Below are 23,823 nucleotides of genomic sequence, written 5' to 3'. Positions count from 1 at the left end.
AGTTTTCTCCTTCCTCCCTTCTGAGTGCTTGTGCCCAAACCTCCTCCCCCAGCCTCCCCCCACGGGAACCTCCTCTGCCACCTCGCAACATATCCTGCCCTGCCTGCCTTTGCCCACCACCTACCCTCTAGAATACAGCACACACGCTGTCTAGTCCCACGTGCTCTACAAACAAAACCCTTCCCTAGTCCCAGCCCCTTGGTCTACCTGCCCCCTTCTGGACCTCCTACCTGAGCCCAGACCATTCGGCCTCCCATTCTTTCTGGACCCACTTGGAGCACAGCCCCTCTTCTCTCCCGCCAGGGACCATGGCCCCCCCCTCCATGCACCTCCCCTGCCGATGCCACCAGAGCTCCAGGCCCTCCTCCTCCGGGCGCACAGACGCTTGAACTTGTCCCGTCTCCCTTTGGGGACACGTTTCATTCATTCTTTCAATCACCACTTCCTGAGCACAATCTAGGGAACCCAGAGAGAGCCTTGGGGGACACATTCTCAAGGACCCCCACTTCCAGGGCCACCGTTTGCCCAGGGCACACCTTGCCAATTGAATGGTCAGAATAGAAGACGGTGACCTTGCCCCCAGTAGGTGCAGCCCAGGCCAGGGTAGAGGACTTGGGGAGCGGAGGACGGACTGAGCGTCAGGCCTTGCGCGCGCTGCCTTGTGCAGTCAACAACCTGGACAGCCCCCCAGGGCTCCCTTCTGACCTCCCAGCATCGTTCAGCCGCATCTCCCATGCCCTCCACTCCACAGGGCAGCTGTTCCCCTGACTGTGGTTTCCTGCGGGCTCCTTCTCAGCTCTGCGTTCCCCCAAAACAAGTGTCAACCTACATTTGTAGACCTGACTCCTTCACCAAGTAAGTCTTGAGCAACTGCTGAGTTCCTACCCCCTTGCTCTGTACTATCGGCAGGGGAAGCGGGAGAAGGACAGAAAGACACCGAGCTGGCCCCCTTGCCCTCTGTCTTCACAGGCCCGGGCAGGAGATAAGGCCTGGTCCAAGCGGTGGTGGCCCAGACACGGCAGATAAGGGTTGGAAGAGGCGTCAGCCCAGACCTGCGGCCCAGAGGAAGGCTTCAGCTGGGGGAGGGCTGGCGCGCTGGGGGAGGCCCTTGGGAGAGGCATCGAAGGCCAAGTGTGGGGTCGCGAATCCCGGGAGCAGAGCAGCGACAAGTGCCAACCACAAATATGCAGTGACCTCCGCACCCAGTGACCATGGCCTCCCAAGGCTCACCGGCTCCTCCCAGCAGCCCAGACAGTGCCACTCCTCAGCTGACGACGATGGGCTCAGAGAGGTTAAAGAACCTGCCTGATGTCACACAGCCAGGGTGGTGGGCCCGAGACCTCTTATACCAGTTTTCCCAAAAAGGCAAGCCAGAAACCAACACGCGTTCAGGAAGAGGTTGCTGAGCACCTACTAGGTGCCTGGCTGGGGAGGTGGTAAGGTAGAAGTACAGGTGTGTCCTCTGCCATGAGCCATGGTCTCCCTAACCGCCCCTCAGGCCCCTCCCCAGCCTGGCAGCCTTGGCCACAGCCCCTTGGCCGGAGGCAGGCAAGGAGCTGGAGCCAGCCAGCCCCGGGGGGACCTAGGCCGGATTCCGATCTTGGGTTCTCAGCAAACTGTGTGGCCCGGGACGAGTATCTGGCCCTCTCTGAGCTTCAGCCTACACCTCTGTACAACTGAGTTGGACAAGACTGTCAGAGCCACCCCAGGCACTGGCCTCGTCGGAGGCCCCTGCAAGTCCGCAGAGTTCTATGCCAGGCCCCGCGCAGAGCCGGGCTCGACCTCCCGCCTCCACGGGCCTGCGGTGGCGCCATCCCCTCCCGTCGGCATCCCGGGCCTCTCCTCACCTGTCTGTGTGCCAGGGCTCCTCTCCCGTGTTCCCCTCCAGCTCAGGGCCTCGGCCCGAGGGGGCATAGCGGACCGTCCCCGAGCGCATGGCCTGGAACAGGGGGCATGAGCCTCGGGCGGGGCACCTGGTGGGCTCCTCCAGAGCCTCCATGCCCGGAGACCGCGGGCCCCCTGGAGATGGCCAGCGGGCAGGTCACGGCGTTCTCCCCGCCCCCACGCCGAGCCGCGCGCTAACCTTTGCTATCTCCCAGGAGCAGCGGCCCGCGAGGGAGGCACCTCCCAGACAGGCCTCTATCTCCTTACACCCCGTAATTATTAACTCCCGTGGCTCAGCGGGCAGCAGAAGGCACCGGGGGCCTCCTGCCCGGGCCCTGGGCCAGGAAGGTGGGACACCTCCCGGGGAGGGGGGATGACGGACCTGAGGCCCCGGACTTCAGCCAGGTCCGCCCGGGACAGCACGTTGGAAAGGGCCAGTCCAGCCCCGGCCCCGCCACTAGCAGCCGATGTGGGTCTCACCTTCAGCTTGCCCTCTAACACACACCAGACCAGCTGCCATTGCCCACACACGCCGCCCATACCCTCTTTCCCCACGCTATCCCCTCTATCTGCAGCCTCCGCCTGCTGATGAATTTCTCTTTCCTCACGCTCCCTCCTCCAGGAAGCTTTCCCGGATGGATTGCTTCCCTCCCCTCCAGGTGCTACATTGGAGGGATCTCAGACACACGGCCAGCCTGTGTCGTGGCGAGTGCCGCACCGAACAGTCGGGCGAGCTGCGTGGCTCTGTGGGCAGAGGCTGGCCTGCCTTCAACACCAAATCCATCTCAATGCCCACTTGGGGTGCACGATCAGCTTTGATCCACCCATGGAATTTGCCACCCCATCTCAGTAGGGCTGAGTTTTAATCCTAGTTCTGCCAGTCCCTGGCTGTGTGGCATTGGGCAAGTTACTTAACCTCTCTGGGCCTCAGTTAGCTCATCTATAAAATGGGCACAGTTGTCCCCCGTGAGGTTCCGAAGGTCAAAGAAGATAACATTTGTGAAGTGTCTGCCACAGTGTAGACTGAGAGTTTCCAAGTCCCCTCTCCTGTGCCTTCCCTCTTTCCCATCAGCCTCTGAGTCCAGCTGCTGCGGGGAAGCTGCCAGTTCTGACCCGTGTCACGCCGGCGGTCACGCCCAGCCCGGGAATAACAATATCTCCCACTCGGGCTTCGAAGCTCCCTCGGCCTAACGCAAACCAGATGCTGGCCTCCCTTTCCTGGCAGTGAATTTTCCATGGCCCGCTCCCACCCCCTTCCTGTTTTTGCTCCTCGCTGAACCCCCTGCTAACCCTCCCGTGCCCCCACCTTCCTCTGCTGGGCAACCTCTGGGCCCACCTGGAAACAATTAATGGAAAACAGGATGTGTGAAAAGAAGGGGGGGTCTCCCCGTTACCCCGAGGGGGCAGGAGGGAAAGGGGCTTCGCCTGGCTAGCGGCAGAGCCGGCGGGAGTCGGGCCCCTCTTCCTGCCGAGCCCCAACCTGCCCCTCGGAAGGAAACCGAGTCAGAGCCGCTGCCCGGGCTCTGCAGAAAAACATGCTACTTCCTGGACACTTCGACAGCTGACCGGATGGGGAGCTGGGAAGACTCGCCCGTGGCTGTCACTGCTTAGAAAAGTCAGAATCACAAGAGGTTCAACCCTCTCCTGCTGCAGAGGAGGAGCCCGAGGCTGGAGGGGGACCTGTCTGGGCTAACCCAGGAAGGGGGAGCCAAGAGGTGGGCGGGCTGAGAGCGCTGGCCAGTGAGCACTGCTGCCTGAGGTCGCCTCCCGGCTTGCTCATTCCTCCCGCCCTCCCAGCCAGAGCCCGGTCACGAGGGGAGGCTCTTGAGGCCACCTGCCGGCCCGCCCGTAGCTTGGCCACCTCCCGGCGGCCGTGCCCACCTGGCTGGCCAAGCCCTGGGACAGGTAGAGGCTCCCCAGCAGGGGCCAGGCTCTCAGGAGGGAGGCCCTGGGCAAGTCCCAGGAGGCAAGGGGCTCTTCCTTCGGGGTGTGCCTTCAGCCCCGGGGACCCCCTCCGGGCAGCCAGGAACTGGCCCTCGGGCTGAGGACACCCGTGAAAATGACAGCCGGGGGCTCCCCGACAGCTGGGCTCTGGCTGCCCTGCCCTGCACCAGCTGTGCGGAGTATTTGGACAACTGGCTGGAATGTTCTGCAGCGAGCATTCGCCCTGGATCTCTGAGCTCGTATTTCAAGAGGGAGGGAGGAAAAGAGGCTGGCTCCAGGGAGAGGAGAAGAGGCTCAGGAGGTCAAACGTGGGCCTGGACGCCCCCCCCCCCCACCACGTCCCCAGCTCTGACCAGGACCACTGGCTGCCCAGCCCCACCTGGGTGGAGAGCTGGAGTGCGCCCAGGTCCCCCGGGGGGAGGGCAGGACAGGGTGGAGGCAGCCAAATGGTGTCAGAGGCTGAGTCAGACCGACCCGGTGAAGTCAGGCGGCGGGGACAGTCTGGGCGTGGGGAGGGGCCCGGCCCCAGAGAGAACTTGGAGAATGCCACCCCCATTTTGGAGACGGCACCTGGGGTCCCCAGGGGCAGGCCCACGCCGCAGGTGACGCAGCATGCCGGGCATCAGACAGGCTAGAATCCTCTTTCTAAGCCGGCTCTCCTCAATTAGGAGGTCCCTAGCCCTGAAGACACACACGCAAGCAGCCCAGCCAGTGGCTCCTTCTCCTTGCTCTTCCCAAACACGGGCCAGAGAACCTCCCGAAGTCACAGACACCGAGCTCCCTAGCCCCTTAGGGACAAAGCTCCCTAACCCCTTAGGGACAAAGGAGTAGAGGCTCCGAGAGCCAGGATTCCTGCACCCTACCCTGCTCCGGGGTCAGACTCCCCCAGTATCCCCACCACAGCTGCCCAGGCCTCCGGGAGCCCCTTGAGGAAACCTCTTCCCTGGTACAAGTACTCGACGTTACCACATGGAAGCTTGCTGGAGCCTCAGCGTACCCACATTAAAATTAGGATTATCCTTGCTCCACTTGACTCGTCAGCATATTGTGGGGTGTCAGCGGAGAGGGACAGGAGCTGGGGAGTGCCTTTTGGAGATGTGCTCAGACATTTCCTGGCAGCTAAACCACTGGCGCTCATGAAGAGGATGGGAAGGAGGATGGGACCAAAGAGGTGTGAGGGACTCCCCCAAAGTGCCTGGCGGCCAAGACGGGATCCCTGGAGGAGGGACCTGTTTGTCCGCTCCCCTCTCCCCGGCAGGAAAGCTCAGCCACTAGTGGAATTCAAGACCTGGCCAAGCCTTCAGGGATAGACTGGACTCGTGGAGGAGGGTGTGGCCCCCAGGACAGCTTGTCGCTGCCTTCCAAAATTGTGGAATGCAGGGTGGAGCCGGACGTGCTAGGAACTTTACTTATGTTATCTGGCACGGTCACAGTAGTTTGTGACTTGGTCCACATTTTCAGCCACTAAACGCCATCCTTCATTGCTTTCTACTCCCATTTTAAAGATGCGGGGACTGAGGCTTGGAGAGGTTAAAGGATTTGACCAACAATTAACAAACGAAGGAACTAGGATTTTAATCCAGGTTTGCCTTGTTCTTATCCCTCTACCATTCACCCTCTCCTGAGGAAGGATAAAAGGAGGCTTTTTAGAGAAAGTAGGGCTTGAAGAGTAAGTGTGGTAGTTTGATATAATTGATGAATCCCAATATGAAATATTGGATTAGGTTTGTAAACTGGTCTTTTCCTCTGGGCATATCAGAATGTATTGGATTCAGAGGTTTTACTTTTATTTGATTAAATAACAATTAAGGCTTTGATTGGGCCATGTCAGTAGACCCCAAGGGGGTGGGGACTCAGAGAAACTGCTCCCCAGAGAAGGGAGGTTGAAGTTTTGATGTTGGAGTTTTGATGTTGGAGTTTTGAGCTAGAGCCTGGGAAGTAAATACACAGAGGAGCAGAGCAGCTGAGCCCAGAGAGAATCGAGCCCCAGGGAGAGAGACAAAGCCATTTGCCTGATAGTCTACAACTGGCCTTCTAGAGCGAGGCAAAGCCTAGAGCGCCTCATAGTCTACAGTTGACCTTGTAGAGAAACCAGAGGAGCTGAGCCCAAAGAGAAATGAACCCCGGGAAGAGAAGAACCCAGGAAGCCTGAACCCTGGCAGACGTCAGCAGCCATCTTACTCCAACACGTGGCAATAGACTCTGGTGAGGGAAGTAACTTATGCTTTATGTCCTGGGACTGTAAGCTCCTACCCCAAACAAATACCCTTTATAAAAACCAACCGGTTTCTGGTATTTTGCATCGGCACTCCTTTGGCTGACTAATACAGTAAGGTTTAAATATATAGAAAAAGAGAAGCAGCTGTGGCTCAACCAATTGGGCTCCCGTCTACCATATATGAGGCCCTGGGTTCACGTCCCAGGGCCTCCTTGTGAAGGCAAGCTGGCCTGTGTCCATGAAGACCTGTCGGCCCGTGCCTGCAGAGCTCTGGCACGGCAAGATGACACAACAAAAGAGAGACAGGCAGACACAGAAGAACGCATAGCAAATGGACACAGGGAGCAGACAGCAAGCAAGCTGCAGGGGGGAGGGGATAAATTTACAAAAATTAATAAACAAATATATAGAAATAGAGAAAGGGCATTCTGCACAGAGGAACCAGCAGGAACAAAGGCTTGGAGGTGGAAAGGCCAGGGCTCTACAGAGTTAGGCTAATCATTCACTTTGGCTGGAGATCAGGCTGAGGTGGGGGATAGTAAAGAAAAGCCTAGAAAGGCAGGTTAGGGTTGGATCAAGAAAAACCCTGAAGGCCAAGCTAGAGAATTTGGACTTTATTCTGGGGGCCCCAGGGGGACTGTTAAACATTTTTGAGAAGGAGCCTGACAGGATCCGAGCCCTGATTTGGTAAGATTCAGTTGACATTGTTATGCATAGAAAATAGAAGTGAGCACTTACCAAATATCCAGAGAGAGAAAGACTTTCTCAACTTAGAAGCGTCTGAGGAGATCTTAATAGAAAAGATCAATATATCTGTCTACATTCAACTTTTTAAAACATTTAGCCCCCCATCCCTGTTGTTTTTGCGCTTGCTGTCTGCTCTCTGTGTCCATTCGCCGTGTGTTCTTCTGTGTCTGCTTGTCTTCTCTCTAGGAGGCACCGGGAACTGATCCTGGGAGCTTCTGGAGTGGAAAAGAGGTGCTCAATCTCTTGAGCCATCTCAGCTCCCTGGTCTGCTGCATCTCTTATTGTCTCTCCTGTGTCTCTTTTTGTTGCATCATCTTGCTGTGCCAGCTCCCCAAGTGGGCCAGCACCCCACATGGGCCAGCACTCCTGTGTGGGTCAGCACGCTGCACGGGTCAGCTTGCCTTCACCAGGAGGCCCTGGGAATCGAACCCTGGACTTCCGATATGGTAGAAGGGAGCCCAGTTGCTTGAGCCACATCTGCTTCCCTACATTCAACTTTTAAACTTCTCTATGTTCCCTTCCTCCCAAATAACCAAAATTAAAAGGCAAATAAAGAAAGTAGGGAAACGGACTTTGGCCCAGTGGTTAGGGCATCCGTCTACCACATGGGAGGCCCGCGGTTCAAGCCCCGGGCCTCCTTGACCCGTGTGGAGCTGGCCCATGCGCAGTGCTGATGCGCGCAAGGAGTGCCGTGCCACACAGTGGTGTCCCCCGCGTAGGGGAGCCCCACGTGCAAGGAGGGCACCCATAAGGAGAGCCGCCCAGCGCGAAGGAGGGAGCAGCCTGCCGAGGAATGGCGCCGCCCACACTTCCCATGCCGCTGACGACAACAGGAGCGGACAAAGAAACAAGACGCAGCAAAAAGACACAGAAAACAGACAACCGGGGAAGGGGAGGGGAATTAAATAAATAAAAATAAATCTTTAAAAAAAAAATTAAAAAAAAAAAAAAAGAAAGAAAGTAGATGTGGCTCAAGCAATAGTGCTCCCATCTACCATATGGGGGGGCCCAGGTTCGGTTTCCAGGGCCTCCTGGTGAAGGTGGGCTAGCCTGCACTGCAAAGAGCTGGCCTGTGTGGCGAGTTGATGCAACAAGATGACAACAAAAAAAGAGACCCAGAGGAAAGACAATGAGAAACCCAACAAACCCAGGAGCTGAGGTGGCTCAAGTGATTGAGAGCCTCTCTCCCACATCAGAGTTCCCAGGATCAGTTCCCAGTACCTCCTAAAGAGAACACAAGAAGAGAAGACAAGTAGACACAGAAGAATGGACAGTGAATGGACACAGAGAGCAGACAGCAAGCACAGGAGGCAAGGGGGGGTGGGTGGGATAAATTTAAAAATAAAATAAATCTTAAAAAAAAAAAAAAAAGGCGGGGAAACGGACTTTGGCCCAGTGGTTAGGGCGTCCGTCTACCACGTGGGAGGTCCGCGGTTCAAACCCCGGGCCTCCTTGACCCGTGTGGAGCTGGCCCATGCGCAGTGCTGATGCGCGCAAGGAGTGCCGTGCCACGCAAGGGTGTCCCCCGCGTAGGGGAGCCCCACGCGCAAGGAGTGCACCCTGTAAGGAGAGCCGCCCAGTGCGAAAGAAGTTCAGCCTGCCCAGGAATGGCGCCGCCCACACTTCCTGTGCCACTGATGACAACAGAAACGGACAAAGAAACAAGACGCAGCAAAAGGACACAGAAAACAGACAACCAGGGGAGGGGAGGGGAATTAAATAAATAAAAAATAAATAAATCTTTAAAAAAAAAAAAAAAGGCAAATAACCTGAAGGAAAGATTCCCAGAAAATGGCAAAGTGTTAACACTGTTAACATATGAAGACTTCACAAAAATTAATAAGAAAAACATCAGAAGTCCAGTAGAGGTGTTCAATCATTCAACAAATACATAATGAGAATCTTCTAGGTGCTGATGATATATTAATGAACAAGACAGACAAAATTTCTGTACTAATGAAGTATGCAGTTTGGGAAGAGTATGTTGCGGGGATTCAGGTATCTAATTACAACACTGTGTGACAGGTACAAGCATGACAGGACTCTGAAGCACGTTGAGGAACTCCTAATTTAGATCAGCAAGATTACCGCTGGTTAATATGGAGGTAACTTAGATCTGCAAGATCATTGCTGGTTAGTATGGAAGGATGAGCTCAAAATCTGGGATCAGGAGCTCAAAATCTGGGATCAGTAGTGCAGGAGGAGGCCTGGCCACTCTGAGGGAGAATCAGCAGAAACAACACACACAGATTTAGGTGCGCTAGGACTCCAGATGCTGGGGTTTAGCAAACACAATGTGAAAAGGTTATGTATGGGGAAGCAGATGTGGCTCAACTGATAGAGTGTCTGCCTACCACATGGGAGGTCCAGGGTTCAAACCCAGGGCCTCCTGACACATGTGGTGAGCTGGCCCATGCGCAGTACTGATGCGCACAAGGAATGCCGTGCCACGCAGGGGTGCCTCCCATGTAGGGGAGTCCCATGCACAAGGAGTGCACCCTGCAAGGAGAGCCACCCTGCATGAAAAAAGCACAGCCCACCCAGGTGTGGCGCCACAACATGGAGAGCTGATGCAGCAAGATGATGCAACAAAAAGAGACACAGATTCCCAGTGCTGCTGATATGCAAATAGAATGCAAATAGACACAGAAGAACACATGCAAATTGACACAGAGAGCAGACAATGGGGGTGGGGTAGAATTTGTAAAAAGGTTATGTATGAACTAAGATGAATGAACAACAAGAGTTATTAAGAACCAAGTAGATATTTTTTTAGATTTATTTTTATTTATTTCTCTCCCCTTACCCCCTGTTGTCTGCTCTCTGTGTCCATTCACTGTGTGTTCTTCTGCATCCGCTTGCATTATCCAGTGCACTGGGAAACTGTGTCTCTTTGTTACATCATCTTGCTGTGCCAGCTCTCCGTGTGTGCAGCGCCACACCTGGGCAGGCTGCACATTTTTCACGTGGGGCAGCTCTCCTTGCAGGGCACACTCCTTGTCCATGGGGCACCCCTACATGGGGACAACCCTGTGTGGCACAGAACTCCTTGCACGTGGCAGCACTGCACATAGGCCAGCTTACCTCATGGGTCAGGAAGCCCTGGGGATCGAACCCTGGACCCTCCATATGGTAGATGGATACTCTATCAGTTGAGCCACATCCGCTTCCCTCAAGTAGATTTTAAAAAGAAACAAATGAAACTTTCACAGACAAGCACTGGTTCACATTTTGAGTAGCAATTAGACCATATTCTTAGACCACAAGTGGAATTAAGTTAGAATTCATTATCAAAAAGATAAATTACTTTGGAAATTTAAAAACCTACTCCTAGGGAAGCGGATGTGGCTCAAGCAATTCAGCTCCTGCTTACCATGTGGGAGATCCGTGGTTTGGTTCCTGGTGCTTCCTAAAGAAGACGAGCAGGACAGTGAGCTGGCGCAATGAGATGATGCAACAAGAGACACAAGAGGGAAAACATAATGAGAGATACAACAAAGGAGAGAATGGAGGTGGCTCAAGCAATAAGGGGCCTCCCTCCCCCATCAGAGGTCCTGGGTTTGGTTCCTGGTATCTCCTAAAGAAACAAAAAAGATAGACAGACACAGGAATTGCAAACAACAAGGGGATGGGGAGAGATAAATAAATAAAATATTTTTTAAAAAGCATTTCTTAAAAAAAAAAAACTTCTGAATTGTTCAGAGGTAAAGAAGAAATTATGATGGAATTAAAAATATTTAGAACTTGTTATGGGTTGAATTGTCACCCCCAAAAAAGATATGTTGAATTTTTAACCCCCAATGTCTCAGAATGTGACCCTGTAGGGTTATTAGAGATGGAATTAGGCAAGTTAAAATAAGGTCATAATGGAGTGGGGTGGACTCTTCATCCAATATGATGGATATCCTCATAGGAAGGGACTTTTCAGGATGATAGCAAGGGTGGATCCTGGGAGTCTATGTAGGCAGAGGACAACCAGTCCAGAATGCAGCAGCAGATCAAGAGGCTGGCACATTATGGGATGTTATCAGGGTACCTTCCACTACTGTGACATCATTTTTTTAAAGGAGGTACTGGGGATTGAACCCAGGACCCCGCACATGGAAAGTAGGTGCTCAACTACTTGAGCTACAGCTGCTCCCTATGCCGCCATTTTGAACAATTTCTGCTTCAGTCTTCATATCATCTTTTCCTCTTTTGCCTGTGCCACATCTTCCTCTTTTAAATATATATGTGATTGCATTTAGGGCCAACTCTGATCTTCTAAAATAATGTCCGCATCTCAAGACATTACCTTAATCACATCACAAGTATACTGCTTCCATACGAGGTAACACAGGTTCCAGGGATTAGGATCTGATACCTTTAGTGGGAGGAAGTGGGGTATTTTCAACTTCCAGAGTCTGGTCTGACCCCAAAAGATTCACATCTGTCCCACATGCAAAATACATTGATCCCCAAAAGTCTCATCCCATTACAGCATCAAATCAAGTCCAAGATATAATCAAAATATCATCAGCATAAAATCCAAAATCTCATCATCTAAATCATATAACTCGGATATGGTTGAGTATGATCCATTCTGGGGCAAGATTCCTCTCCATCTCCAGACCTGTAAAACCAGAAAACAGTTAATCTGTTCCCAAAATACAGTGGTGGGACATAGTATAACAGTTACAGAAAAGGGAGAAAATAGATGGGAGAAAGAGGTTGGTGGGTTTCAAGGCCTGGGAATAATTCTGTACAGCCTGGAGCTCCAGCCTCTGGATCTAAGACTCCATCACGGTTCTGCCCTTAGAAACGTCCTTTTTTCTTGAAAGGTAGCACGTGTTTGCAGCTGAGTAGTTTTGTCAATATGTTTACTACCTGTAGAATTTTAGGAGTCCAACAGCCTTCCTTCATTTCATTCTTTGTCCCTTTCAGTCCAAGATCATGTTGTTTCTCCTTACATCAAAAGCATGTGGGAAGTGGACTTGGCCCAATGGATAGGACATCCGCCTACCACATGGGAGGTCGGCGGCTCAAACCCCAGCCTCCTTGACCCGTGTGGAGCTTGACTCCTTGACCCGTGTGGAGCTGGCCCATGTGCAGTGCTGATGCGTGCAAGGAGTGCCGTGCCACACAGGGGTGTCCCCCGCGTAGGGGAGCCCCACGCACAAGGAGTACGCCCTGAAAGGAGAGCCGCCCAGCATGAAAGAAAGTGCAGCCTGCCCATGAATGGTGCCATGCACATGGAGAGCTGACACAACAAGATGACGCAACAAAAAGAAACACAGATTCCCATGCAGCTGACAACAACAGAAGTGGACAAAGAAGAAGACGCAGCAAATAGACACAGAGAACAGACAACCAGGGTGGGGGAGGGAGGGGAGAGAAATAAATAAATAAATAAATCTTAAAAAAAAAAAAGCATGTGGGTCTTCTGTGTATGTCACAGTGATTCATGCCATTAGACAAGCGGGTCCTCCACAGGCCATTCCTGGGTAATCCCATGTCTATTCCTGCTTTCTGCAGATATGGTTGAGTGGGTCCATAATGCACACACCTAATCTCTTCAGCACTAGCAAAGGCTTTCCAGCCACACCCTTTAGGGCATACTTTCCTAACTGTGAATCTCCTAATTTTAGTACATTTGCAATTTGTGTGGGCTGAGAATTTCTCAAATCATCAAGTGCTGGTTCATTTTTTGCTTAAGTCTTTCCTTGATTTATCACTTTCCTCCTGAATTTTACTACAAGCAGTGTGGCAGTTTGAGATTATTTTATGAATCTCCCAAAAAGAGAAAGATTATGTTTGTAAACTAATCTATTCCTCTGGGTGTGAGACCCTTTGATTGCATTACATCTAGTTGAGGGGCATTTGATTAGATTACTTGATAAGATCACTTTAGGGTTTTGAATTAGACTACAGCAGTGAGGCCTGACTCAGGTTGAGTCCCTGTCCCCTTGCTGGGTCTGATATAAATGGACTCACACAGACAGAGACAGGAAAAAGGGAACTGCCATGTTTGATCCTGCTCTGTAAGAGAGGATTGCTTAAGCAAGAGGCTGGGCCCATGGACCAGCTCAAGAGGAGACCATGCCCTTTGTATGCCTGCTAGCTTACAGCTGAACTTGGGAAGAGAGTGGAACAACTGAGACTGATACAGGTGGCCCTAAAAGACAAGCCCTATGCCAGCTTGCAGCTGAAATTGGGAAGAAATAACAGCTGAGCCTGAGAGAGGATGCTTGGAGGGGAAGGAGGAGCCAGGCAAAGATCACCCATCATCTTGCTTCAACACATGGCAGCCATCTTGCTTCAACACATGGCAGCCATCTTGCTTCAACATGTGGCAGCTGACTTTGGTGAGAAAGCACCTCTTATGGTACCTTGAATTTGACTTTCCTCGGCCTTGGAACTGTAAGCTTTCATCCTAAATAAATACCCTTGGGAAGCAGAAGTGACTCAACTGATAGAGCCTCTGCCTACCATATGGAGGGCCAGGGTTCAATCTCCAGGACCTCCTGACCCATGTGGTGAGCTGGTCCACACACAGTGCTGCCTTGCGCAAGGAGTGCCATGCTCAAGGAGTGCACCCTGCAAGGAAAGCCTCCCTGCATGAAAAAAGTGCAGCCCACCCAGGAGTGGCACTGCACACACAGAGAGCTGACGCAGGATGATGATGCAATAACAACAACAGAAAAAAGAGATGCAGTTTCCTAGTTCTACCAGATAATGCAAGCGAACACACAGTGAATGGACACAGAGTGCAGACAACGGGGGGATGGGGAGAGAAATAAATAAAATAAATCTTTTTAAAAAATAAATAAATACCCTTGATAAAAACCAACAAGTGGGAAGCAGATGTGGCTCAAGCATTTGACTCCTGCCTCCCGGGTTTGTTCCTGGTGCCTCCTGAAAAAACAACAACAAGCAAAACAACCCAGGGAAGCCAATGTGGCTCAGTGGTTGAGCTCTGGTTTCCCACATATGCAGTCCTGAGCTCAATCCCTGGCCTCGGTACCTCAAAAAAAAAAAAAAGCCAACAAGGGGAGAGAGTGTAGCTCATTGGTTTATGTGCCTGCTTCCTGTGTGTGGCAGTTTGATATTATTGATGAATTCCAAAAATAAATATTGATTATGTTTGGAAACCGGTCTGTCCCTGTGGGTGTGATACCCTTTGATTGTAGTAAACGCAGAGATTTCAACTTTACTTGATTAAATTAAGATCAGGGCTTTGATTCAGCCAAGTCAGTAGGACGTTGAGTCCCCGCCCCCTTGCTGCAGAAGAGCAAGCTGAGTTTTTTTGACGCTGGGGCCCCAGGGAGAGAGCTAAGCCATGAGCATGATAGTTTACAGCTGGCCTTGTGGAGAGCGCAGAGCAGTTGAGCCTGGAAAGAGCCCAGCCCTGGGAAGAGAGACAAGCCCTATGCCAGCCTACAGCTGAGCTCAGAAGCTGGGCCCACGGAGCCTTAAGAGGAAGAGGAAGCCTGAACCCTGGCAGATGTTGGCAGCCATCTTGCTCCAACATGTGGCAACAGACCTTGGTGAGGAAAGTAGCTTACTCTTTATGGCCTTGTGACTGTAAGCTTCTACCCCAAATAAACATCCTTTGTAAAAGCCAACAGATTTCTGGTTCTTTGCATCAGCACCCCCTTGGCTGACTATTATACCACGTATGAGGTTCCTGGTCCAATCCCTGATACCTCCTAGAAAAAAAAAAGCTAACTCGTTTCTTGTATTTTGCCTTGGCAGCCCTTTGGCACACTAAAAGAAGCAGCAAGAAGAATCAAGGCCACATCTTCAGCACTTTGCTTGGAAATGTACTCAGCTAAATATCTAAGTTCACCACTTGTAAGTTCTGCTTTCTTCACAACTGTGACACATCATTTGGTTAAGCTTTCTGCCACTATATAACAAAAATCTGATAATATTGTCCTCACTTCCTTCTGAGCCCTCACTGGCAGAGATTTTAGCACCCAGATTTCTACCAGCCATCTGTTCAAGGAAATTTCGGCTTTTTCTACCGGGCTTGTCAAAATTCTCCCAGCCTCTACCCATTACCCAAGTCCAAAGCCACTTCCATATTTTTAAGTTTTTGTTACAGTGGTACTCCACTCTTTTTTTTTTCTATTAGAGAAGTTGTAGGTTTACAGAGAAATCATGCATGAAAAGCAGGGTTCCCATACACTAGCCTGTTACTAACACTTTGCATTAAGGTGGTAAATTTGTTAAAATTCATGAAAGAATCTTTCTGTAATTGTCTATTAACTATAGTCCATCATTTACAGTAGGGGTCACTGTTTGTGTTATACAGTCTTATGGGTTTTTTTTTAAAAAAATTTTATTCTAGTAACATATACAACCTAAAATTTCCCGCCTTTTAACTATATTTGAATATTTACTTCAGTGCTATTAATTTACATCCACAATGTTGATCACCCCCACTCTTTTTTTTTCAGGAGGAACCAGGGATTGAACCCAGGACCTCGTACATGGGAAGCAGATGTTCAACCACTGAGCTATATCCACTCCCCAATGAGAGTTGAGTTTTTTTCGTTTGATTTATTGATTGATTTAGGAGGTCCTGGGGATCAAACCTGGGACCTCGTACATGGGAAGCTGGCACTCAACTACTTGAACTACGTCCACTCCCCAGCACCTCACTCTTTTTTTTTTTTTTTTAACTCAGATGGTCATTTTATTAATTAGACAACAAGTTCACTTGCATTATACTTGTTAATGTTTCACTGAGAAAATCCGGTCATATAACCAAGCCAAGAGTTAAGGGAAGGGACTGCATGAGCACATGAACTCTAGGAAATTTTTGGTTCATTGGGAGGTCATTAAGGAAAGTCTACCAAATCAGTATTTGCAGGCAGAATAATTTGTAAGAAACTGATTTTAAAGACATTAAAACAGATTTCAGCAAGTGACTGGATACAAAATTAATATACAAATCTAAAAAATTACACAAGCTATAATTAAAGGGTAAAATGGAAGAAAAAATAGATAAAATGAAAAGGAATAAAGCTAAAAAAATCTGCAAGAACTAAATGAAGAAAACTTTAAAATAATCTGAACGACACAAAAACATCTTAAAAGACATATCATAGTCTAGAGATGAGTGACTCAATATCATTAAAATGTCAATTCTCCCAAAATTAATCTAGAAAACTAATGTGATCCCAATTAAAATTATAATAAACATATTTTAACTATAAAAATTGATTCTAAAACTTATAATGATGGTCAACCACCCCTAGTACATTCAGTAGGTTATGGCAGGATATATAAAGTCCAGCATCTGACCTGCCATATCATTTAGGACAACTCAGAATCCCAAAAATGCCCCCACATCACATCTCTTCTTCCCTGTCCCTGCCATCAGCAACTACTGTGGCCACTTTCTCCACCTCGATGCTAAAATTTCTTCTATTACTCATCACAATAGTTTTATAGTAGAATATCAGTAAGTCCACTCTAGTCCATATTTTATTCCTCCATTCTGTGGACCCTGGGAGGGTGATGTCCACTCCACCTCTACATCAAGAGGGGGCTTAGATTCCACATGGATGGTGGATGCAATTCCTCTGCTTGCAGTTGTAGGCACTCTTGATTCCCTGGTGTGGTGGTTGACCATCTTCAACTCCCTGTTAGCTGACCTGGGTAAGACCAATGAACCAGAGAGTAGGAGTTGCAACTCTGCTCAGCACCCCACTCTTGACACCAAAACATGTATTAGTTTCTATGATAGGTTGAATTGTGTACACATTTTCTCCATCCTTAATTGCATCCCTGTGGGTGTGAACCCATTGTAAATAGGATCTTTTGAGTTAAGGTGTGGAGAATTGAGCAGGATGGGGCTTAGACCTTATTACTGGAGGCCTTATAAAAAGAACCTGGAAGTCACAGAAGCTAGAAAGAGAGGGCACCACCCTATGATGGAGGCAGAGATACAAGCCAAGGACTCCCAAGGATTACCAGCAGCCAGCACCAGGACACAGCAGTTTTGGGGGGAAATTGAGCCTTGTACATATCTTAGTTTTGGACTTCTAGCCTCAAAACTTGAGGCAATAAATGCCCATTATTTAAGGTAACCCATTGCATGGTATTTGTGATAGCGACTTGGACAAACTAAGAGTTACCTGTGGCTAACGTAACAAATGACCACAAATGGAATGACTTAAGGCAATGGGAGTTAATTTCCTTACCATTCCAGAGGCCAGAAGTCTGAAATCAATATCACTGGCCCCAAAATAAAACTGTCATCAGGGCCATACTCCCTCTGGAGGCTCAAGGGAGAGTCCACCCCTGGCCTCTCCTGGTGTCTATGGCTGCTGGCTTCACTGCAGCCTCTACCACAGGCTTCCCTTTCCCCTTTGCCCTTTGTCAACTCTCCCTCTGCATCCCTCTCATAGGATTCTTGTGGTTACCTTTAGGGCCAACCCCAATAATCCAAAATAATCTTCCCATCTCAAGATCCTCACTTTAATCACAACTCAAAGACCATGTTTCCCTATGTGGTAACATTCACAGGTTCCCGTGTTTAGGGCTTGATGTGTTTGGGAGGCATCTTTCAGACCACAGTTATGTTCATACAACCCAATATTATCCAGCAGGAAAAAAGAATGAACCACAGCTACGTGCAATACAGATGACTCTTAGAGACATAATGTTGATGGACATGAAAAATGTCCTAGGAGACTATATATTTTACTATCTAACATGCTTTTCTACTCTCACAATTTATTAATATGTCTCTTATTTGTCTCCCCTTCTAAAACGTGAGTGCCATAGGAGCAGGGCCTCATTTTGTATTGTATATTCAGAGCCTGGGAGAGTGACCGCAAGGTCAAAGGTACCCAATAAATACCTGTCAAATGAACTATTAAAATAGATATTTATGAAGACTAATATAGGCAAGCAGAAAATCTTGTGGTATGCCATTACATTGCTTAAAAAACAGAATGTTAACTTGTATATACTGAATAATTATTTTTATGTCAAATACTTTTATGCTAGCAAAAGAAAAAGACTGGGATACCAGCAAAAAGGAGGAGAAAGGAACTCCAAAAGTCCACCCCGCCACAAAAGCAGCTAATAAACTGTCAGAATCAACCTTATCAGAATGTGGGAAACCAATAAAAAATTATAGCAACCATTCAAATACTTAATCAGAAAAAAATATGAATCATAGTAAGAGTTTTGTGGCATTTAAACTTACTCTGGTGTCACCCCCTGCTCCTTACCTGACCAGGAGCCTCGAAGACAACAACCCACCTTTCCAGAATATGCTCTAGGGAGCTGAGTGGACCTGATTTTTAAGGAATTGTGGTTGTTTGTGTTGACCTGTCTGATGGCTCCCTGGAGGCCCGCTTCAAAGGGCTTGACCTGATTTTGCCTAATTCGGAATTCTCCCTGGTCTGAGATGGCTACCCAGGGAGCATTTGTCAAAAACATTTAAGGCAAATTATTAGCTGCTGCTACCTGGGGCAAAGGACAACAGTTGGGGCAAACAGTAGACAAACTGAACAGCTTAGGAGGAAAGGCTGGAGGATGAGATGCTTTGGGGAATAGGGGCTTTGAAAACTTCCCACATATTCCTGGGAATCTAGAAGTCCATGCACATGCACAGGGCTGGGTATCTGCTCAGAAAAGACCTGAGAAGACCCAAACTCTCACCTCTGGCCGACCTTCAGACTGTGCAAGCAAGAAGTGAAAGCTAAAGCACATTATAAACTCCCTGGCTGAACGTTGAAGACATACCCCAACACAAACACAGTTCATCTGCAACGACTGTTGTCGATGTTATTCCAGGCATTTAAGGGAATCTCTTGAAAGACCAGTTGACCACTAAGCCAATGGACCAGAGATTTGAGTGGTCACATACAACAAAGAATACAGACTTTTAAAAAACAATAATTTAGAAAAGTCTCTAAACAAACAACTACTACAACAGGCAGTAACAACAACAACAAAATCATAGAATGGGGAAAAATCTGATTTCCAGATTTGTCTCATTATAATGTTCAAAATGTTCACTTTGAACAAAATATCATGAAGTATGCAAAGAAACAAGAAACTATGGCCCATACACAGTCATACAAAAGAAATGAATAGAAGCTCTCTGAGGAAGCACCATTTGCTTTAGCAGACTAAGACCTTAAATCAACCATTATAAATATGCTCAAAAACTAAAGAGAACCATGTGCAAAGAGATACAAGAAACTGTGAGAATGATAACTCGCCAAACAGAGATTATCAACAAAGAGACAGCAATTTTAAAAAGGAACCAAATAGAAATTCTGGAGTTGAAAAGGAGAAAAACTGAAATGAAAATTGCTAGAGGTTAACAGAAGATTTGAGCAGGCAAAAGAAAGAATTGGAAAACTTGCAGGTCAATTGAGATTACCCAGTCTAGAAAGAAAAAAGAATGAAAACCAAGTGAACAGAATTCGTTGCTGGTGATGGAACATAAAATGGTGCAGCGACAGCAGAAGACAGTTTGGTGGTTCCTCAGGAAGCTACTCATATAGAATTGCCATATGATCCAGCAATCCCATTCCCATGGCTGCACCCAGAACTGAAAGCAGAGACGTGAACAGACATTTGCACAACAGTGTTCATAGTGGCAGTTTTAGTTTGCTAAAAGCTGCTGGGAGCAATATACCAGAAATAGGTTGACTTTCATAATGGGAATTTATTAGGTTAAAAGCTTAGAGCACCAGGGAGCAGCTGTGGCTCAAGGGATTGAGCACTTGCTTTCCACATGGGAGGTCCCGGGTTTGGTTCCCAGTGCCTCCTAAAAACAAAAACAAACACAAAAAAACAACAACAAGCAAACAAATGAAAAAACCAACTCATGGAAGCCAATGTGGCTCAGTGGTTGAGTGCCAGCTTCCCCCATATGAGGTCCTGGGGTCAATCTCTGGCCCCAGTACCTAAAAAAAAAAGGCTTACAGTTCCAAGGCTGAGAAAAATGTTCAAACCAAGGCATCAAGCGAAGGTCTCTCCCCAAAAGTCAGCTGCTGGTGATCCTTGACTCATGCCCTTTGGCAAGGTACCATGGTGACTCTGCTGGTCTCTGTCTTCTCCTTCAGGCTCACTTTCTGCCCACACTCAGCTTTGGGCGATCAGGCACATGGCAGTGTCCACTCATCTCGTGTCTCTCCCCTCTCCTCTGGGTCTCATTGCTAGTTCTAATTCAGGCTGCTCCATCTTAGCTTTTCTCTCTCCTGGGTTTGTTGTTTTCTGGAGGCTTCTCTCTGTCACAGCAGCTTTTTTCCCTTCATCTGCAGGTTTTTAGTCCTCCATTTATAAGGGACTCCAGTAAGAGGACTGCAACCCTGCATCCCACAATCTAATCAAAGGCCCTTAACTGATGTGATCTAACCAAATGTCATCTAATCAAAAGATTCCTTGACTGAATCTAATCAAAAGATCCAATCTACAATGGATTTGCAGGCACAGGAATGAGTTTGCTTTAAGAACAGGATTTTTTCTGGGGTCCACTAAAGACTCAAACCAGCACAGCAGCATTATTCACAATTGCCAAAAGATAGAAACTACCCAAGTGTCCATCAAATGACGAATGGATAAACAAAGTGTGGTATATACATACGGTGGAATATTACTCAGCTGTAAGAAGGAATGAAGTCCTGATGCATGCAACAATATGAATGATTCTTGAGGACATTATGTTGGACGAAATTAGTCAAACACAAAAGAACAAATATTGTAATGATCTTATTAATATGACCTAAATATAATAAGCAGGGAAGCAGATATGGCTCAAGTGATAGGTCCACTGCCTACCATATGGCAGGACCTGTGTTTGATCTCTGGGCTCTCCCCAGTGAAAAGAGAAGAAAGTGTGCCTGTGCAGCAAGCCAGTGTCTGTGTGGCGAGCCAAGCGCCCGCACAATGAGCTGACTGCCCACGTGGTGCCAAGTGCCTCCGTGGAGAGCCAAGTGGCCACGCAGTGAGCCAAGTGCCCACATGATGAGCTAAGAGCCCATGAGTGCCTGTGCAGCAAGCCAAGTGCCCACACAGTAAGCTGAGTGCCTGCGTGGTGAGCTGAGAGCCCACATGGTGAGCTGAGTGCCTGTGTGAGTGCCCGTGTGGCAAGCTGAGTGCCCGTGCAGTGAGCCGAGTGCCTACATGGCAAACCTAGTGCCCACACGGTGAGCCAGTGCCCATGTGGTGATCCGAGGGCCCGCATGGCAAGCCAAGTGCCTATGCTGTGAACCAAGTGCCCACATGGCAAGCTGAGAGCCTGCATGAGTGCCCATGAGGTGAGCCAAGTGCCCGTGCGGTGAGCCGAGTGCCTGTGTGGTGAGCCAAGTGCCTGTGTGGCAAACCGAGTGCCCATGGGATGAGCCAAGTGCCTGTGCAAGTGCCTGTGGGGTGAACTAGTGCCCACACAAGTGAGTCACATAGCAAGATTATGACAAATAGAGAGACAAAGGGGAGAATCAAGGTGAAGCGCAGCAGAGACCAGGAAATGATGTGGCACAATTGACAGGGAAACTCTCTCCACATCAGAGGTCCCTAGGATTGAATCCTGGTGAATCCTAGAGGAGAAAGACAAGAAGAGCAGACAAAAAGAAAAATAGGTAAGATCACACAGCAAATGGACACAGCAAAAAGAGCTGGGTGGGGGAGGGAGAGGGAAAGAAAAACAAATTTTTAATTTAAAAAGTATCATAAGCAAATTCATACATTTAAAATCTGGAATATAAGTTACCAGGACACAGAATGAGGGTAGAGAATACGGACCTAATGCTTAATTTGTGCAGAAATTTTAGTGTGGTTGATTGTAAATGATTGGAAATGGATAGAAGTGATGGTAGCACATTGTTTTGAGGATAATTAACAGTGCTCATTTATGAATGTGATTGAGGCTGAAAGGGAAAGTTTAGGGTTGTGTATGCTTCTAGAAGGAAAGCTGGAGGATAAAACATGGGACTGTAAAACACAAAACACAGAGAACCTGGTTGTGGATGATAACTCTGATTAATAGTATAAATATAAAAATGTTCCTTCATGAACTAAAACAAATGTAAGTCACCCTTCCAAGGTGTTAATAATAGGGTGGTATATGGAGAAAAATACACCTAAGGCAAATTATGGTCTATAATTAAAATTAATATCTCTAAGATATAAGATTCATGATTTTTATGAGCTAACTACTAAGTTGTGAGGGACATAGAATTCATAATATGTCAATTTTAACAATAGCTAAATTTTTAGGGAGTAGTTGTAGTGGAAGTGGTTGAATCCTGTCTTTCCATGTATGAGGTTCAATCCCCAGTACCTCCTAAAAACAAGAAACAAAGAAACAAAAAACCAACTCTCATTGGGGAGCAGATGTAGCTCAGCAGTTGAGCACCTCCTTCTCATGTATAAGGTTCTGAGTTCAATTGCCAGTATATCCTTAAAAAAATAGCTAAGGGAAGTGGATGTGACTCAAGCAATTGGGTGCCTGCCTACCGCATGGGAAGTCCTGGGTTCAGTTCCTGGTGCCTCCTAAAGAAGATGAGCAAGACAGCGAGCTGACACAACAAGATGATACAATAAAATGATTCAATGAGAAGACACAACAAGGAAACACAATGAGAGACACAACAAGCAGGGAGTGGAGGTGGCTCAAGCAATCAGTTCCTGGTGCCTCTGTGCAGACACAGAGAGCCCACAATGAACAGACACAGAGAGCAGACAGTGAGTGCAAACAACCGGGGTAGAGGGGCAGAAATAAACAAATCTTTTTAAAAATAGCTAAGATGTTTTTGTGTCACATCCATTATTCTTAATAAAATTGTATAAATGTATAGTACTTTAAAAAAGTAATATTTCAATATTCTTTCATCAGATGTAACAAAGGTACCACTCCAATGCTTAGTTCAGTAATATGGGGAATAGGGGTATGGGGTTTTTCTTTCTGGAGTAATGAACATATTCTAGAATTGATTGTGGTAAAGAATGCACAAACATGTGATTATACTGATAGCCATTGATTGTACACTTTAGATGTATTGTATGGTGTATGAATATATCCCAATAAAAGTTTTTAAAAAATGAACAGAGGTTGATACCTGTGTGACCCACCAAACATACTAGTATATGCAAAATGGGTGGCCCAGAAGGAGAAGAGAGATAGAAAGGAGCAGAAATAATATTTGTAGAAAAAATGGCTGAAAACTTCCCAAATTTGATGAAAGACATGAATCTATACCTCCAAGAAACTCAATGAGTAGGATAAACTCAAGAATACATCCACACCGAGACATATTACAATCAAACTGTTGAAAACCAAAGACAGAGAACAGAGAAGCAACTTGTCACATACAAGGGATTCTTAATAAAGGTAACGGCTGATTTCTCACCAGAAATCATGGAGGTCAGAAGGCATTTGGACATCATATTCAAATTGCTCAAAGGAAAAAAAAAGTCAACTAAGAAGTCTATATTCAGCAAACTATCCTTCAAAAATGAAAGAGAAATGTAAATCCCACTCAAAGGGAAAGAATAATCTCTTCAACAAATGGTACTGGGAAAATTGGACATTCTCATGCAAATGAATGAAGTTGGATCATTACCTCACACCATACACAAAAATTAACTCGAAATGGATCAACAACCTAAATATAAGAACTAAAACTATAAAACTCTTGGAAGAAAAATAGGGAATATATTCAGGACCTTGTGTCAAACAATGGATTCTTAGAGTTTACACTAAAACATGAGGAACAAAAGAAAAAAATAGATAAATTGGACTTTATCAAAATTAAAAACCTTTGTGCATCAGAAGACACTATCAAGAAAGTGAAAAAACAGCCCACATAATGGGAGAAAATATTTGGAAATCATATATTGGATAAGGGTTTAATATCCAGAATATGTAAAGAATTCTTACAACTCAACAACAAAAAGACAACCCAATAAAAAATGGCCAAAAGACTTCAATGGACATTTTACCAATGAGAACATACAAATAGCCAATAACACATGAAAAGATCCCCAACACCACTTGTCATTAGAGAAATACA

The 23,823-nt window shown here is 47.6% G+C and overlaps 1 protein-coding gene across 4 annotated transcripts in view; it reads right to left on the bottom strand.

Annotated features, from left to right (window-relative positions):
• Positions 1–23,823, bottom strand: part of RAB3IL1 (RAB3A interacting protein like 1) — a 56,395-nt gene that overhangs the window by 18,494 nt on the left and 14,078 nt on the right. Inside the window, exon 1 of one of the 4 annotated variants that reach the window (XM_071217981.1) lies at positions 1,848–2,110. The exons of 1 other annotated variant lie outside the window; for it this stretch is intronic. In XM_071217981.1, the coding sequence (XP_071074082.1) occupies positions 1,848–1,999 (152 nt within the window). In that variant the 5' untranslated portion in view covers positions 2,000–2,110. Of the gene's footprint in view, positions 1–1,847; positions 2,111–23,823 lie in introns of those variants that run through there. 2 more of the 4 variants (XM_058305312.2, XM_012521380.4) reach the window with 2 other exon arrangements.

This window comes from Dasypus novemcinctus, chromosome 10 (genome assembly GCF_030445035.2).
Source record: "Dasypus novemcinctus isolate mDasNov1 chromosome 10, mDasNov1.1.hap2, whole genome shotgun sequence".
In the NCBI taxonomy this organism is placed as follows: domain Eukaryota; kingdom Metazoa; phylum Chordata; class Mammalia; order Cingulata; family Dasypodidae; genus Dasypus; species Dasypus novemcinctus.
Note: the sequence above shows the minus strand (reverse complement) of the source record. Positions and strands in the feature narration are given on the sequence as shown.